The sequence below is a fragment of the Polyergus mexicanus genome, unplaced genomic scaffold (genome assembly GCF_030449975.1).
Source record: "Polyergus mexicanus isolate NDT 795.1 unplaced genomic scaffold, iyPolMexi1.0 SCAF_7, whole genome shotgun sequence".
Classification (NCBI taxonomy): domain Eukaryota; kingdom Metazoa; phylum Arthropoda; class Insecta; order Hymenoptera; family Formicidae; genus Polyergus; species Polyergus mexicanus.
The window spans coordinates 169,125-184,925 of record NW_027223327.1 but is presented as its reverse complement, the minus strand read 5'-3'; the positions used below and the strand labels follow the sequence as shown (position 1 = coordinate 184,925).

The 15,801-nt window shown below is 30.5% G+C and overlaps 3 protein-coding genes across 4 annotated transcripts; 1 reads left to right on the top strand and 2 right to left on the bottom strand.

Moving 5' to 3' along the window:
* Positions 1-685: 685 nt before the first annotated feature.
* Positions 686-3,612, top strand: Eif3m (eukaryotic translation initiation factor 3 subunit M). Its single transcript, XM_070298580.1, has 8 exons — positions 686-740; positions 837-911; positions 1,288-1,467; positions 1,557-1,651; positions 1,733-1,951; positions 2,097-2,365; positions 2,449-2,592; positions 2,910-3,612. Exons 2-8 carry the CDS (start codon positions 867-869, stop codon positions 3,131-3,133), a joined length of 1,176 nt encoding a protein of 391 aa, XP_070154681.1. The 5' UTR covers positions 686-740; positions 837-866; the 3' UTR covers positions 3,134-3,612.
* Positions 3,613-4,754: 1,142 nt separating this feature from the next.
* Positions 4,755-9,250, bottom strand: Pras40 (Proline-rich Akt substrate 40 kDa). The gene is made up of 9 exons (XM_070298579.1): positions 8,776-9,250; positions 8,047-8,652; positions 7,262-7,435; positions 6,640-6,763; positions 6,353-6,533; positions 6,049-6,262; positions 5,789-5,945; positions 5,588-5,727; positions 4,755-5,366 (listed from the first exon to the last, which is right to left on the bottom strand). The coding sequence occupies exons 2-9, from the start codon at positions 8,170-8,172 to the stop codon at positions 5,244-5,246; spliced, it is 1,239 nt and encodes a 412-aa protein (XP_070154680.1). The 5' UTR covers positions 8,173-8,652; positions 8,776-9,250; the 3' UTR covers positions 4,755-5,243.
* Positions 9,251-12,371: 3,121 nt separating this feature from the next.
* Positions 12,372-14,924, bottom strand: Eas (ethanolamine kinase 1). Of its 2 annotated transcripts, XM_070299072.1 has the most exons (7): positions 14,878-14,919; positions 14,154-14,281; positions 13,891-14,028; positions 13,459-13,724; positions 13,137-13,363; positions 12,753-12,975; positions 12,372-12,548 (listed from the first exon to the last, which is right to left on the bottom strand). In XM_070299072.1, exons 1-7 carry the CDS (start codon positions 14,888-14,890, stop codon positions 12,470-12,472), a joined length of 1,074 nt encoding a protein of 357 aa, XP_070155173.1. In that variant the 5' UTR covers positions 14,891-14,919; the 3' UTR covers positions 12,372-12,469. The 2 variants fall into 2 exon arrangements, with proteins under 2 accessions (XP_070155173.1, XP_070155174.1); XM_070299073.1 differs by lacking the exon at positions 13,891-14,028 and having other exon boundaries at positions 14,878-14,924.
* Between the last annotated feature and the right edge of the window lie 877 nt (positions 14,925-15,801).

Here is a 15,801-nt window from a genome sequence, read left to right as displayed (position 1 = left end):
CGCAACCGGCCGTAAGTGAGAAAAAAGTATATTTGTAATGTTATTTTCTAAAAAAAGACATTTTGAATATCTCTGAGACATTTTTAAGACATTTTAGACATGGACCAATGCTGTGGGACCAACATTGCGATCATGGGAAGCATGGAGGGGATAACGATGTCGCTTCTCTGATTATATAGGACTCTGAGCTATGAGTTGCCTTTTGCCATACGGCAAACGTTTCTGCGTCCTATGTGCAAGGTATCGATCATATAACTTTTTTTCTTAGGGCGGAAACGTGAAAAGTGAAAAATATTAGCATTGAAATCAATGGCAAAATTTTTCACTTTTCACTTTTTCGCCTTAGGAAAAAAGTTACATGATCGATACTCAGGAGATACAAAAGAGATCTTTGCTCCTTGTCTCCCTTTGTTTGATTAGTCAATCAAATGCTACTCTATTCCGCGAGTAAATTTTCGAACGCAATCCAACTCGTTATACATCAAATGTCCCTAAAGCTCGTATCAGACTATTCATTGAGATTGAAATTTGACCAATCAGGATAAGGAAATTTTAGTTTCTTTTATCCTGATTAGTCAAATTTCAATCTTCAATGCGTAGTCTGATACGGGCTTTAAACAGCTTTTCTTACAATTGGCCAATCTATAGCGTATGTATTTAACCCAAATTATACATTTTCAGAACACAACCATATACTATACACGAATTCATCCCTTCGATTTTGCTACAGTAATTCATCGGTTTGTAATTTGTGATTTGCACTTGCACAGTTTGCATGCTTCATTTATCATTTAGCCACATTTAGCCTAATTTAGCTTTTACCGATTGAATTTTAGTACGGTGAAACATATTTACAGTTTGTCAAGATGCAGGTACCGCCAATTTTCATGGAATTGCCATTAGACGATCAGGTAAATATGCAAAATTTAATAACGCATGTCGTTATCGTTAGTCTCCTTAGATATTTTTTGTCAATATATATTGTAAAAGCAGAGTTGGGGGAAGTAACGCATTATTTGTAATATCGTTACTGTTACTCTTCTTCAATTAACTTTCATATAAAGTAATTTTTTCTCAAAATCATGTGTATAAAACATGGTTCTTGTATGTAACATTCTATAGATGATTTCAAAATATAAGAGATAAACGTTACAATTTATTAATTTTTAATAAGTTTTACGATCAAATAATTTAAAAAATCAGCGATTGCAACAGTTTCTATTTAATAGGTACAAAAATATTAATATTTATATTGCGCATACTAATTTTGTTGAATATTATTATCAGGCGCAAGAACTGAGGGTATATTTTAAGAGTCTTGGTGCAGAAATTAGTGAAGAGAAATCCCCCAAAGGTATAGAGGACGATTTGCACAAGATCATTGGAGTATGTGAAGCATGTTTTAAAGAAGGAAATGAAAATGAGATAGAAACTGTATTGAATGATATTGTTTCTATCATGATTTTGGTAAGTTTGGCATACTTGATCATTTATTGTCATACAAAATAGATATTTATGCAATTTCTCTTTATTTGCATTGAGATATATTATTTCAGATACCTACGGAACGCGCAGAAAATTTAATTTTAGCATTCTGTGAAAAACTTGTAAAAGCACCTGGATACAAGCTTGGATTAGTTTGCTTAAAAGCGTAATATATCTCTTACGTACTTACAATTCATTTTAATATAACAAGTGATTTAATATATTAACAAATGATATATGTTTACAGATTGTGGCTGCTATTTCAATCTCTTGCCGATGATTCTCCAATGAGATATCATGTTTATTACCATTTGGTGCAAATAGCTCGCAATGTCGACCAAGTAAAAGCTGTGTACAGTGGAATAGATCAATTGAAGCAACAGTTTGCTTCTTTTCCACCATCGAATGAACAAATGCAGAAATTATTGCGTTTATTACACGAAGTTCTTTTAAGTTGCAAACAAGGGTAATTATCTTTATCTATATTTTACCCTGTTTATATAAAAGATATATCTGGTTCTAAAAAAAAAAAAAAAAAAAAGTAATCTGAATAAAAAGGTATTTATTAGATATACATTTTGCATAAAATATATGTACATAATCCTTTTTAGAGAACAAGCAGCAGCTGTCATGGTGGAACTGTTGGGAACTTATACAGCAGAGAATGCTTCTGCAGCAAGAGAAGATGCACAACGTTGTATATTAGCTGCATTAGCGGATCCTAATACATTTTTACTGGATCCACTGTTGGCTTTAAAACCTGTGAGATTTTTAGAAGGCGAATTAATACACGATTTACTTCTTGTATTTGTGCAAGATAAATTGCCAGCATATTTACATTTTTATCAACATCACAGAGAATTTGTTGAGCATCAACTTGGTACATGCTGATTTATATTGTTAAAAATATTGAATTAATTTAAATAATAAAATTTGTTGTGCATCTTTCCTTTTCTTTTATAGGATTAAACCATGAGCAAAACATGAAGAAGATGAGACTGCTAACTTTTATGCAACTCGCAGAAACAAATCCAGAAATGTCTTTTGATACAATACAAGAAGAATTGCAGATTAGTGAATCTGAAGTAGAAAGTTTCATAATTGATGGTAAACTATCTCTCTGCTACTTGACTATTATATATTTATTATTTTAATGTTTGTAGAAAATATATTCTTTTATTATAAATGATAATTGTGTCCTGTCTACATAACAATTTCCACTAGTGATTCATTCAAGTGGCAATTGACTTTAAACAGGGTATATTAAATGAATCTGTACTGGCTTGGTAAAATTGTATTTTTACTGAGTTATTGAGACATTCAACAATTTGTTGTTTAATGTAAAAGGAATACAAAACGGTACAATCATTTAATTTTTTGTCGCGTGATATAAATAATATTATTATAATTACTATTTGTTTCAGTTTTAAAAACTAAACTTGTAAGAGCGCGCATGGATCAGGCTGGCCGCAAAGTATTAATTTCTAGCACAATGCACAGAACATTTGGTCGTCCACAATGGATGCAATTGCGAGATCTACTTGTATCATGGAAAGCTAATCTTTCGGCTGTACAGGATGGCATGAAGACTGTAGCTACTGCACAAATAGAGCTTGCAGCAAAAAATAAAGCTACTATTGCTCATTGACAGTACCATAAAATTCCATAGATGGGTGGTACACAAAATGATATATAATTATATGATCGTACATACATAAATACATAAATTTGAATTGGAAGTTGAAAATCTTTTTCTGATATATATTGAAAAAATTTATACAATTATCTTATCAAATCTAATTGTCAAGTGAAGTAAATAAAAATTAATAGAGATAACTTATGCTGCAGTATTACATTCGTATCTGAAGAGTTATATAGCGAATCTGCTACATATATAATGGAAATTTTTTTATAAAATTTTAAATATATATTTATATTTGTATAATATATAAAAAAAAATCTAGACTAGTTAATTATTTCGTATTGTTTCTTGTGTCAAATTATATCTGCAAGATAAATAACATAAGCTTATGAGAACTAAACTTTTCACAATGTGCAAAATATATCAAAAATTAGTACAATTACAATATTTAATATAATTTCGACATTTTTAGTATGTTCTTTATGCACATTTAATTTGTTATTTTTTTTTCAATCAATAATAGTTTATACAATAATTAATCAATATAACAATGTGACCTTAATTTATATGTAAGATAAATAATGTGTGCGTATACATGATGTGTATACATATCATTTATTTATTTATCTTACTAATAAATTATGATTATATTGTTATATTGATTAATTATTATATAATCTATTATTGATTGAAAAAAAAATTACAAAAAAGATTAGATTAGAATTTACATTATATTTAAAATGGCTTTATTAACTATTAAAGATATCATTAATGGTTAATATGTAAAGATATATATAACATAATCCTAATCAAATTAAGATAATTCCACAAAAAAATATAAAAATTTATGTTACATTATAATTGTAATTTTTTTCTGGATATACAAGAAAAATATATCAGAATATATATATTACATCTTTTTAAATTTCTTTACAAGTAATATTTTTAAAAATGTGTTTCATGAAAAATAAACTTAAATTAATAATATATCTTCTTGAATATATATGTGTGTGTGTGTGTGTGTGTGTGTGAATAAATGTATGTGTATGTAATGTACATATAATAGCGTAAATACATGAAATAACTCGCTTCACTTTTGCTGAAAGCAGGATATTGCTATATTTTACATCCAATATAAAAAAAGAGAGATATTCTTTTGTGCACAGCATAATTTTAAACTTAATATTATTTAATCATTTAATTTTATAAAAATGTATGTTAAATTGCAGACAAAAAATATTAGCTATTTTATAATAAAATAAGTAATGTCATCAGAGAAAAACTAACATCATTTTTAAGAATGATTTGTTTTAAATCTTAGTTTCTATGTAAGAAATTACATGAGGAATCTAAATCTTTCTGCTATTATATATAATTATAATTACAACACTATTACCACTTACACTATGTCTCTTCTCATATATTTGCACATTATAATAATTTAACAATTCTCTTTATTTGTATTTTTATATGCATAATTGACACCATTTCTGCATTTATCAATAATGCTTTAATTTTCAAAACACAATAAGAAAAAATATATTGCTGTAAAATGCTTATAACAATATAAATATTATAAACATTCGAGCAATGCAATATATAGTGCAATATAATTATTTATTATAAATTACTGCACTATATAAGTTAAATATAACCTTTAAGTTGCAACATGAAGTAATGCTAATAATAAAATTCAGTCTGCTGTATATAGTACATAAACAAATACACTAAAAAGTAAATTTATGTATTGGAATAAATGATAAAATTCTAAGTTATTGTAAGCGCATTTAGATTTTTAAATGCACGTTTTTTCCCTATCTTTTAATTACAAATCATTTTCATATCTATAAGTATAACTTCCAGTTTAGATAAAAAGTATTTTATCTAATAAATCATCATAGTAAATTTAGGTTTACCCAAAACTGTTAAGAGATATAATCTCGAATTTCTATAAAATACAAATAGAGTATTCTGTACTTCTGCAGAACCAATCACATTTATTCCAAATGTGTATACATAAATCTCTTGTAATCTTTGTATGAAAGACAAATGATATATTGTATCAAAAACACTAAAAAGTGTCGAGTGGATCTTCTCTTTCATCATGTATGATAAGTCAGATCTGTGTAGAAAACCTGGGACGTGGTAAGTCTCCAAACACTGTATCACCATGGACGCTTTTAGCTAAGGCTTTAATTGAAGCTCGAATATTATGTGGATCTAATGGATCGGTTGGCAACTGTAATGTTATATATGTATATATATATATATATATATATATATATATATATATATATATATATATATATAAATTTTTAATAACACACACACACACACACACACACATATATATGTCTCTTAAGTAAATTTCAATCAAAAAACAATAACAAAAAAAAAACGAAAAATACAAGTGTCCCTTGTAATACAATTGTAGAAATTAAAGATTTTATAGAACTTCACCTGATCATCATTTTGATCCTGTACTGCACGACGAACAATAGATGAAAAAGCAGGTACGGTGACTGGTAGTGATTTAGCCAAAGTGGAGTGACCATCTCGTTGACCTCTTGGCATATGAATCCCTTCATTTTGACTTGAATCTGAACAAGTAACTATATTGACCTAAATCTATATAAATTATTGCTATGTAATATATCGTACCATCGGTATCGGATCCCTCTTCTGAAGACCACTGATGTAATTGATTAGCTGCATCTGTATTTTCTATTCCCTCGAAAGGAAACAACGCTTCTGTATCGAAACTAGCTGATTCCTTAGTACAAATATATAATGGATTTTTCTTTTTTCTATTTTCATTCTGCAAAATTTATTATCGAAGCATATGAATAATTATAATAATGGGACATTATAAATAAATCAAGTAATGTCTAAGGAAATTTAAGATGGCAAAAGTGACTTACATTAGTAGAACTTTTAGAAGAATGTTTAGTAGTTATCTCATGTTTAATGTTTGAATCAGTGGAAATTTTCATATCATTGAATACTAAATTGGACTTGGGATTAACTGTATTAGCTGTAGAGGTAATTAAAGTATTCTTAAAGTTGTCAGAAATCATTGGTGAAGTCTCTATATCATTGGTTATCCTATTTGTTTCTTCTCTTCTACATACTAATCTAATTATGAACAAACAAAACACACACGATTATTATTACAATAACAATAGTGTTGTAACTTACAAAATAATTTACTATTAAAGATCATACTTTGATAACAATCGATGTTCGTTGTGCGCTCTTTCACGAAATTGTTCCAATAGCCGATATTGCTCTGCAGAAAACGCACATATTTTTTCTTCTATTGCTACTGTTTGACGTTGTACAGCTTCCTCCAATTGTTGTTGCAATCCACCTAGGGCCACTTGAACCGTGTTAGGTAACTGTGAAACTAGATAAGTATAAAAGAGGATGCAATATATAGAATAATTTGAAATACAATAAAATTAGAAATTGTACGTGTCACACAGTTGTATATTACACATTCATTCACTTACCAGAAAATTTATTAGATTGTTGTAGATAGTCGTCAAGATCTTCCAAATTGTGATTAATTACTATCCTAAACACTGAGCTGTAATCTGGATTTGACTTTAATTTATTTATTTCTTCAGGAGATAACTGAAACAGAAGAGAAACATATATGATACCATTTGATTAAACTTTCCTTAAAGTTTTAATTAAAAGGAGATTAGAGAAGGACATTTGATGTTTTTTTAAATTATTTATACAAATAGTAAACGTATTTGTGTCATAATTTCTGCAAAAATAATTATCTTTGATAAAATTGACTACTCAATTTATCAAGTTGTATATTGTACATGGTGTTACATCTTAAAAAGTGCTACGTAACATAATATAAACACATCTACTATATTAAATAATACTTACAATTAAATAATTTATATACATTAAATAATACAATAAAATATTTGATCAATGCTAACATGCTACCTATTAAATAGATTGCTGTGTTTTCAATAGTAAATAAATAGATATAACAAGCTAGTTCATCAATAGATAAATTATCTATATAACATATATTCGAAAGGGATTTTGGTTGACTTGTGAGCTACTAAGTTGCAAATGAATATCTTTTGCGATATGCCTGAAACTTACAACGATATTGCTATTAATAAGGACTAAAGCGGCACCATGTTCCCTATGAACAGCATGAGTATAAATTGAGCAATTATAACAACGATGTACGATCCATGATCCGATATTTCTTATTTCCACTAAGCCAGGTTGTTCTTTAGTAATAGTTTCCAGTTCCGGTACACTGGCTAGATCCTGTATAAAAGATAAAATCTATGTTTACAAAATTTTAATGTTACATAATATATCTAATTTTAATTGTTCCTTTGCAATTATGATTAAGCAATATATCGACTCTCTATAGCAATATAATTGTTTTCTTGTAGATTTTACTTTGAAAAGAATAAGGAAATATACAGAAGGATCAAGTCTCCTTAAGGAAGACACATAGAAAGATTATCGATCAAAGCTTTCTAATGATTAATACACTTACATACAAGTGTTACATAAAACAATTCGCATGCAATAATCGTGAAAAAATATAGAAAAGATGGAAGACAATGCGACAAACGTCGAATATAAAAAATACGATGAACGTGAGGATCGCAGCGTCGAGTTATTATCGTTCGTGCTAATTTACGTAAGGAAGAGACTTTTCTTTATTAACAGAATGGAAAAATAAAACTTCAAGTTCATATCAGTCTTCATCGATCATACTTTGGCGTAAAAGATACGAGTAGAAGAAAGAAACGAATAACGGCGTAAACTGGCAAAACATTCGCGAATCTCAAAGATTTCTTTTTCTTTTTTTTTCTTGTGTTCTTTAAAAAATGTACTTTTTCGCAAAAATTTTCAATCCTATTCACCTCGCGAAAGAAGGCATCGGCGCGCTCCAGATCGGTCATCTCATCGACATTATCGATATTAAGCCGCTGCAGTTCGGCACTCCTGGATCTAATGGACACGTTCAGGCACTTGCAGGTGATGCGCATCTTTCGACTAGGCAAGGAGAACGAGCGAAGAGAGGAGCGCTTCTTCTCTTTTTTCAGAGATCGGAATTGCGCATCCGCCACCGTGACCCATGCACTCACACCACACGATCGGAACTCGGCAAATTATCCGCCGTTTTTTCTCTCCTTTCGAATTTGTCTTTGGAGATTCTTGATCGAACCACTGGAAAACAGCTGATGTCTCGCTCACGTAGAAGCGTATAGACAGAATGCCGAAGCGGCTATCGCGCTCTCGCTCTTGCTCTCGTGCCACTCGGGTCTCGGTCTCGGGTCTTCGACGACTGATACGGCCGATTTTCCGAAAGAGACGCAGGATAAAAAAAGAATAGGATGAACGAGATGACGAGTTACGGATGCTGTCGGATCGTCCGTTTGGAACAGCTGCCGTTTCGCAAACGATCGATATATATAGGAAAGCCAAGGAGATGAGTCTCAGGCCTGAGTTTCTAGCGATCGTACGTGCTACAAACATACAATGGACGAACTGATGGACCGCCGATTATTGGCGACGAAAGCTCGCAGAGCATGTGTAATATATCTCGCAGAGATATTAGAATAGTCGAATCGCAAAAATCTCTCGCATACCTTCTTCCTTCGTTTATTGCCGCTCTGTTTACAATGTTTACTTTCGCTTGTACGTTTACATGGAACTTGGGAAATCGGCGCACGTCAGAATATGTTTCGCGAGTGGCGAGAAGAGACTGTGGAGAAGAGTGTCGTATAGTCGTATGATATGATCGCTCGCGGCTCGTCGTCGTTATCGGTCGATTCTGTTCCTGTTGCCTCTTGCCTGTTGCTTGTGATGTGTATTTTTTGTATGTACAAGTAGCGAGTAGCGACACGGTCGAATGGCAAGGCGAAGGCGGGAAGGCGAGAGTGTTTATGAAAATTTTGGCCGACCCAGAGCCAGAGCCAGAACGAGGCTAAAAATAAATGCGATTTATAGACGTGCGCAAGTGCGCAGTGACGACGATCCTATAGTCTATAACCGAACAAAAGCGCACTCGCTAGTCAATTAATCGACTGAAAAGTGCAATAGAGACGAGGGTCACATTGTCCGGATATATAGCATTAAAAGTCTATCTGTTTAGCATCGATTGATACAAATCTATTATTTTCAACTGCACTTTCCTTCCTCTCTACTTGCCAAAGCTTGAACGCAACACCTGTTTCCCTTTAAATGCAGCTGAAAAGAATAAATTTACGAATTTAATCGCATCTTCTTTACATCTCATTTCCTTGACAAATCCTTCTTAATACTGAAATTTCACATTTATTTTGCCTTAAATGTGTAAAAAAGAAAGAATAACTACTCGAAGAAGAACCTCTAACGTATGTAATGTATTAGATCCAGCTACACCTCTTGCATATTTAATTTTTTTATACATTTAAAATTTAAGATAAGGAGTATATCTATAGCATTTTAATTTAAATGTAAAATGTATAAAAAGCAAGAAGGAAGTGCGAGATTTAAAAAAAAAAATGAATTTAAATATGAAAATAAATTTATTAACGTTAAAAATAACCAGTAAGATTATGTTGACTTGTGAGGCTATAAATAATAATAATGGCCTTGAAAAGTGAGATTCGTTAAATATCCGTTATCGTGCTTATGTTTTACGTGTTTGATTATCTACGAATAGAATATTTATCTTTACGAAAGAATTTTTGCAACGCATTTACTTTTGCGTGTGTATGGTCGCTAAATTTACGCTATTCTTATTATTACTATTAAAACAGGAATTTTACACTTGTATCTTTGTCATCTGTAGTTTACAGAAAGAATAGCTCGATAAGAAAGGTTTAAGCCAAGTTGTCGCGACATTAATAAAAATTGGGATTTGATAACGATAAACGTGAGATATATACATATATATATATATATATATATGGTGAGTTTTAAAATCAACTATACATATTCCATTGACAGATACTACAAAATTATCATAAAGTACAATCTTTTACCAATAATCTAAATCTAAATTCTAAATCGACTGATATTCTGGCAATTCAACTGTCTTCATAATTAATCTTGTGCTTGTTTTAGTAGTATTTTATATAATGATTTAATCGAAGAGGAAGAGGGGTTATGGATGCTGTATATGTATTAAATCACGCAGTGGATAGAGAGGTAGGAAAAAAGAAAGGCAAGGTCTTTGCATGTTTCGCTGATTTGAAGGCGGCATTTGATAGAATAGACAGAAAAATACTGAGAGAAAGGATGGAGGAAATTGGGGTATCGAATAAGCTGAAAAAGAGAATAATGGAGACGTATAAGGAAACGAAGAACGTAATTAAGGTGGGAGAGAAATATACAGAAGAGTTTTGGACTAGGAAAGGAGTTAGACAAGGTTGCCCAATGAGCCCGACGCTATTCAACATCTACGTAGCAGATCTGGAAGAAGAAATGGAAAGAGGACAGACGGGGGGAATAATGGTAGGAAGAAGAAAGATATGGACGCTAATGTATGCGGACGACATAGTTTTACTGGCAGAGAGAGAAGGCGAGATGAAGGAAATGCTGAGGAGATTTAAGAAATATTTAGAGAAAAAAAGTCTAACATTAAGCGCGGAGAAGACAAAAGTGATGGTATTCGAAAAGGGGAAAGGAAGAACAAAGAAGAGGAGATGGAAATGGGGAGAGGAAGAATTGGAGGAAGTAAAAGAGTTTAGCTATTTAGGATACATTATGCAAAAAAATGGAGGAGCGGAGAAACATATCTTAGAAAGAAGAAGGAAAGCAATGATTGCAATGAAGAAAACGTGGAGCATAGGAGAGAGATTATTTAGGGAGGACTACATAAGAAGAATGAAGATGTTTGAAGCATTGGTGGAGAGTGTGAGTTTGTTTGGAGCAGAAATATGGGGATGGAGAAAAGAGGAAAGACTGGACGGAATTCAGAGAAAATACGTAAAATGGATACTAGGTCTGGAAAGGACAACGCCGAATTACATAGTAGTAGAGGAAGGAAAGTTAGTGAAAATTAAAGAGAAGGCGTTGAAAAGAGCACTGAAGTACGAAGAGAAAATAGGAACAACGAGGAAGAAACTGGTGGAAGAATGCTGGAAAGAGAGGAAGAAAGAGTGGGGGGCAGGAAGAGAAGGAAAATGGGCGAGAATAAGGAGGAAAATATTAGAGGAGGAAGGAGAGGGTACTGAGATAAGAGAAGGAAGCAGAGAAGAGGAGGAAAACACAGTACAAAAAATAATAAGGAAGATAAGAGAGAAAGAAAAGGCGGAAAGAAGGAAAAAGATAGAAGAGTCTACGTACAACAGAGAATACAAGAAAATAATAAAAGAAGAGAGAGCAGAATATCTAAGTAAGAGAATGAAGCAAAAAGATAGAAAAACGATAGCAAGGTTCAGGTGCGGCAATGAAGCAAGAGAAAAAGAATACTGGAAAGCAGAAGAGGAAAAAGTATGCAGGCTATGTAAGAAAGAGGTAGAAAGCATGTGGCATGTACTCAAGGAATGTGAAAAGACGGGACAGAAAGAGGAGATAGAAAAAGTGTTGGGGGAGGATGGACAAGGGCTGATAGTACTAAGGAGAATAGAAGAAGAAAGGAAGAAGGCGGCAGAGGAAGGATAGAGATGCGTTTATATTTATTTGTATATTTGTTATTTTGATTTTGATTGTGTTTTTGATTCTTGATTTTATTTTATTTTATTTTATTTTATTGTAAAGTTTATCCAATTCTATTTTATATAGCCCCAGCGTCAATTGGAATTTGAATTATGAATTTGATTTTGGTTTTAATTTTGATTTTAATTTTAATTTTAATTTTAATTTTAATTTTAGTTTTAATTTTAGTTTTAGTTTTAATTCTAGATTTAATCGAGTTCCTATTAAAGGCAAATCTAAGTTTAAATTTAAATTGAAATTTATATATAAGCGCAGAGTGGATGAAGAAAATTGTGTAACCGGAAGTTCGTCCTAAGCCGAAAGGCAAGGACTAAGCTCAAATAAATAATATAATGATTTAATCTATTAATTTTATTATACAACTATAAATGCGTTTATTATATATTATACATTATATTTATTACAATTCTAGTACCCATAAAATAGTTGTGTAATGTGTATAGTGATTACAACATTATTCGTATTTACATAACAGTACCCGTGTCCAAAAAAATGTAAAATCTATACATATATATAATATATATACGTGTCAACAAGTTAATATACATTTGGAGAGAGTATTAAAAGATACTTTTACTGGAATTAAAGTTTCAAAAAATGCTTTTTCTGGAATGAGTGTTTTAAAAAATGCCATTTTTAATCGTCGTACTCCATTTTCAACTTGGAAGTTTCTTCCTTTAACTTGAAATATTCGTTAAAACGTGTTGCAGCGTATCTGAAAATAATTCGAAAAACTTATTGATAATTTACAGAAAAAATATATATATATATATTTCTTTTGCTAATATAGTTCTATTCTAGTTTACAAGAAAATAATAATCTAATATTATATATAAGGACTATTGTTTATTGTTATTATCAGAGACTTGTGACATTTTTGTAAATTCTCTCGTTTTTTACACAACAAGCTTTTACTTACTCCAAAAAGTCAAAATTAATATGCGAATGCTCGCTTTGGATGAGAGACCAACAGCCCCAAAAGAAATGTGGCAAGGGAGCAAATTTATTAACCTGCCAGTACAACTTGTTAATTTCTTTCTCAGACACATTATTAGTCGCATTATACCATTGTAAGTATTCTTTCAACCATGCTTTTTGAAAATTTTCGTCCGGATACAAAGAATAATCTGGCTCATCGATACCTTAAATGTATGAGTGTGTATATATATGTATGTATAAAATTTTATATAATGCAGTCAATAGACTTAATTAGTTAGAAATGAAGCAAATAAAATGTTTTTTTAATCCGATACTATTTTTTAGACAATAAAAGACATGAAATATTTTGCAAAAGAGTAATTACCAGCAAATTCTGCAAAGTGATTTGCTATATCAAATGCTTGATAGTTGAATGCAGTATATTCATAGTCGATAAAAACAACATTCTCCTGTTTCTTATTATACAATACATTTCCTAGTAAAAGATCATTGTGAGCGTATACTACAGGACTATTTACTTTTGAAAGTGTGTTTTCCAATAAATGATATTCTTTTTCTAATACCACATATGGTGATATCAACATCTCAAACCTTAAAGTGAAAGTTATTATATTATAAAAATTGGAATTTTTAGATATATTTTAGATAGTATCGAAAAGAGATTCTATTATATAATTCTTGTTTACGTTGCTTGCTTGAGAGGATCGGAAAATCTTTTAGGCATAATTTGCATAAATTTCTTTGTTTTTTCCCAAATGAAAGCTTTTTTCGACTCTAGTCCATTTTCAGGTTTAAGACAATGCATTTCGGCCATACGTCTCGCGATTAATGGATACACTTTTGGGTCTCTAATTGTTTCTACAGTCAGAGTTTCACCTTCCAAGAATTGATAGGCAAATCCATTATTAAATGTAGCATAAATGCAATGAGTATAGCCAGCCTTGTTCAATATCTATATAAAAATATGTATTCCATATTTACTAATTATTCTTGGCCATATATGTTGAATTTGTTATATTTTCATCAAACATAAATACATAAATTTATAAGTACGAATTGATTACAACTGAAATGTAAAAGAATAAAATGATGATATATAAAATTGATAAAATCTTTACCCTGATATTATTTAATTCACTTTTTCTATCAATCAGTAAATCCGATTTGTTACCATAAATTCGAATCAAGACCATATCTGTATAATGCCCCGAATACCATATTCCTACCAGCTTATTTGTTTTGCCATCATTAAATGGCTGACACAAAAAAAAGGAATATTAAACAAAGTTATAATATTTATTTATTTATATATATATATATATATATATATATATATATATATATATATATATATAATGAAAAAAATTGATTATTTCATTACCTTAAAATGCAGTTCTTGCAGAGGCCAAGATGGTCTAATCTTTTTGATAACATCTATTGCACCATCAATAATTTTATCTTCATCTATTATAATGTTAAGATGTTCTTCGCATACATTCATATTTGATGCTATTTATGAAAACAACACTTTTCTTTTTAACAGTATTAATATTATTTCAATATTTTTTTATCTCTCGTTAAAATATTAATAAAATTAAATATAGTATAGATTTATTTACATAAAATTGCAGATAAAATTTTGATTTTAGAAACTTGGAGAATTTATTTTCCCTATATAAAAAGAATAAAATATGTAATATAGACTTTTTGGAGAGACAAAAAATTGTGCTACAAACAAATAAGATATGATTTCATTAAGAAATCTATGATAAAAATAATATTGTGTACAGCAAAACACTGATGCACAATAGTAACAAATGCGTATAAAAAAACTATTAAACTATAATCTCTCTTTCTCTCTTTCTATATAGCTGCCCCACTATAAACTGAAGAAGGAAATCCGATACGTATGCTCTTATATGCACTCAAATTGATAAAGTGATGGTAGTCAATTGAAGAAAATTGTGCAACATTGGAACTTTATATACATCAACCTAACTATTCTCTCTATAAAATTGATATTCTAATATAAGAGATCGCATTTTATTAAATCTATATTCGCGTATATAGATAAATATATGTAAAATGTGTGGTTTCTTTCTCACATTTTTGAAACATTTATGACGCATAAATAAACTGTTTTTAAACTGAATATATCATGACAACGATTGCTTACGTATAACAGTTTTAGCAATTATTTATAATTACCGACTATTATAGGAGTTTTTTTGCACGTATGTCTACATCATAGAATGATACATTTCACTTGTTACTATGGGACGATCCATTATCAACATTGAACGATCCAATTCAATTTTTTAATAATAATAATTTCATTATCGATACATGCTATGGGAGCGACATTATGTTCGCCAATACTTGTATAGTTCTAGTTGTATAATACTTGCTGTGCTTTGTCAAAACATTCTTTGACATGTTCTCATGTTGCGACTACAGATAATCTATCGCATATTTGAAATTAAGGCCGCGGTCGAGAGGACGCTAGAAATGCTTCGAAGCATTGCATTAACCAATTAGAATAAAAAAATCGTAACTCTTTTTGTTCTGATTGGTCAATCAAACGCTTCCAAGCATTTCTAATGTCTTCCCGACCGTAACCTAAAGATAAATTTGTGGGATTATATCGTGTCCGACGTTCAATTTGTTTTCTAGGAACAAAAATGTCGTTTGAGCCTGTATTTTCTATTGGATAATATTATCGGACTTTAAATCAATGACCATGTTTACACATCATCCCTAATGCGATGTCTACAATAGAGATTTTAAGGCTGAGGGCTTAAAATCTCTATTGTAGACGCCGCATTAATAAAGCCCGTATCAGACTATGCATTGAGATTAAAATTTGACCAGTCAAGACAAGGAAATTTTAGTTTCTTTGATCTTGATTGATCAAATTTCAATCTTCAATACGTAGTCTGATACGGGCTTTTTTTTTAAAAGAAGTGAAAATTACAAAAGTAAGGAAATTTACTAGAGTATCACTACAATTTCATTTGTCGAAATCTAGT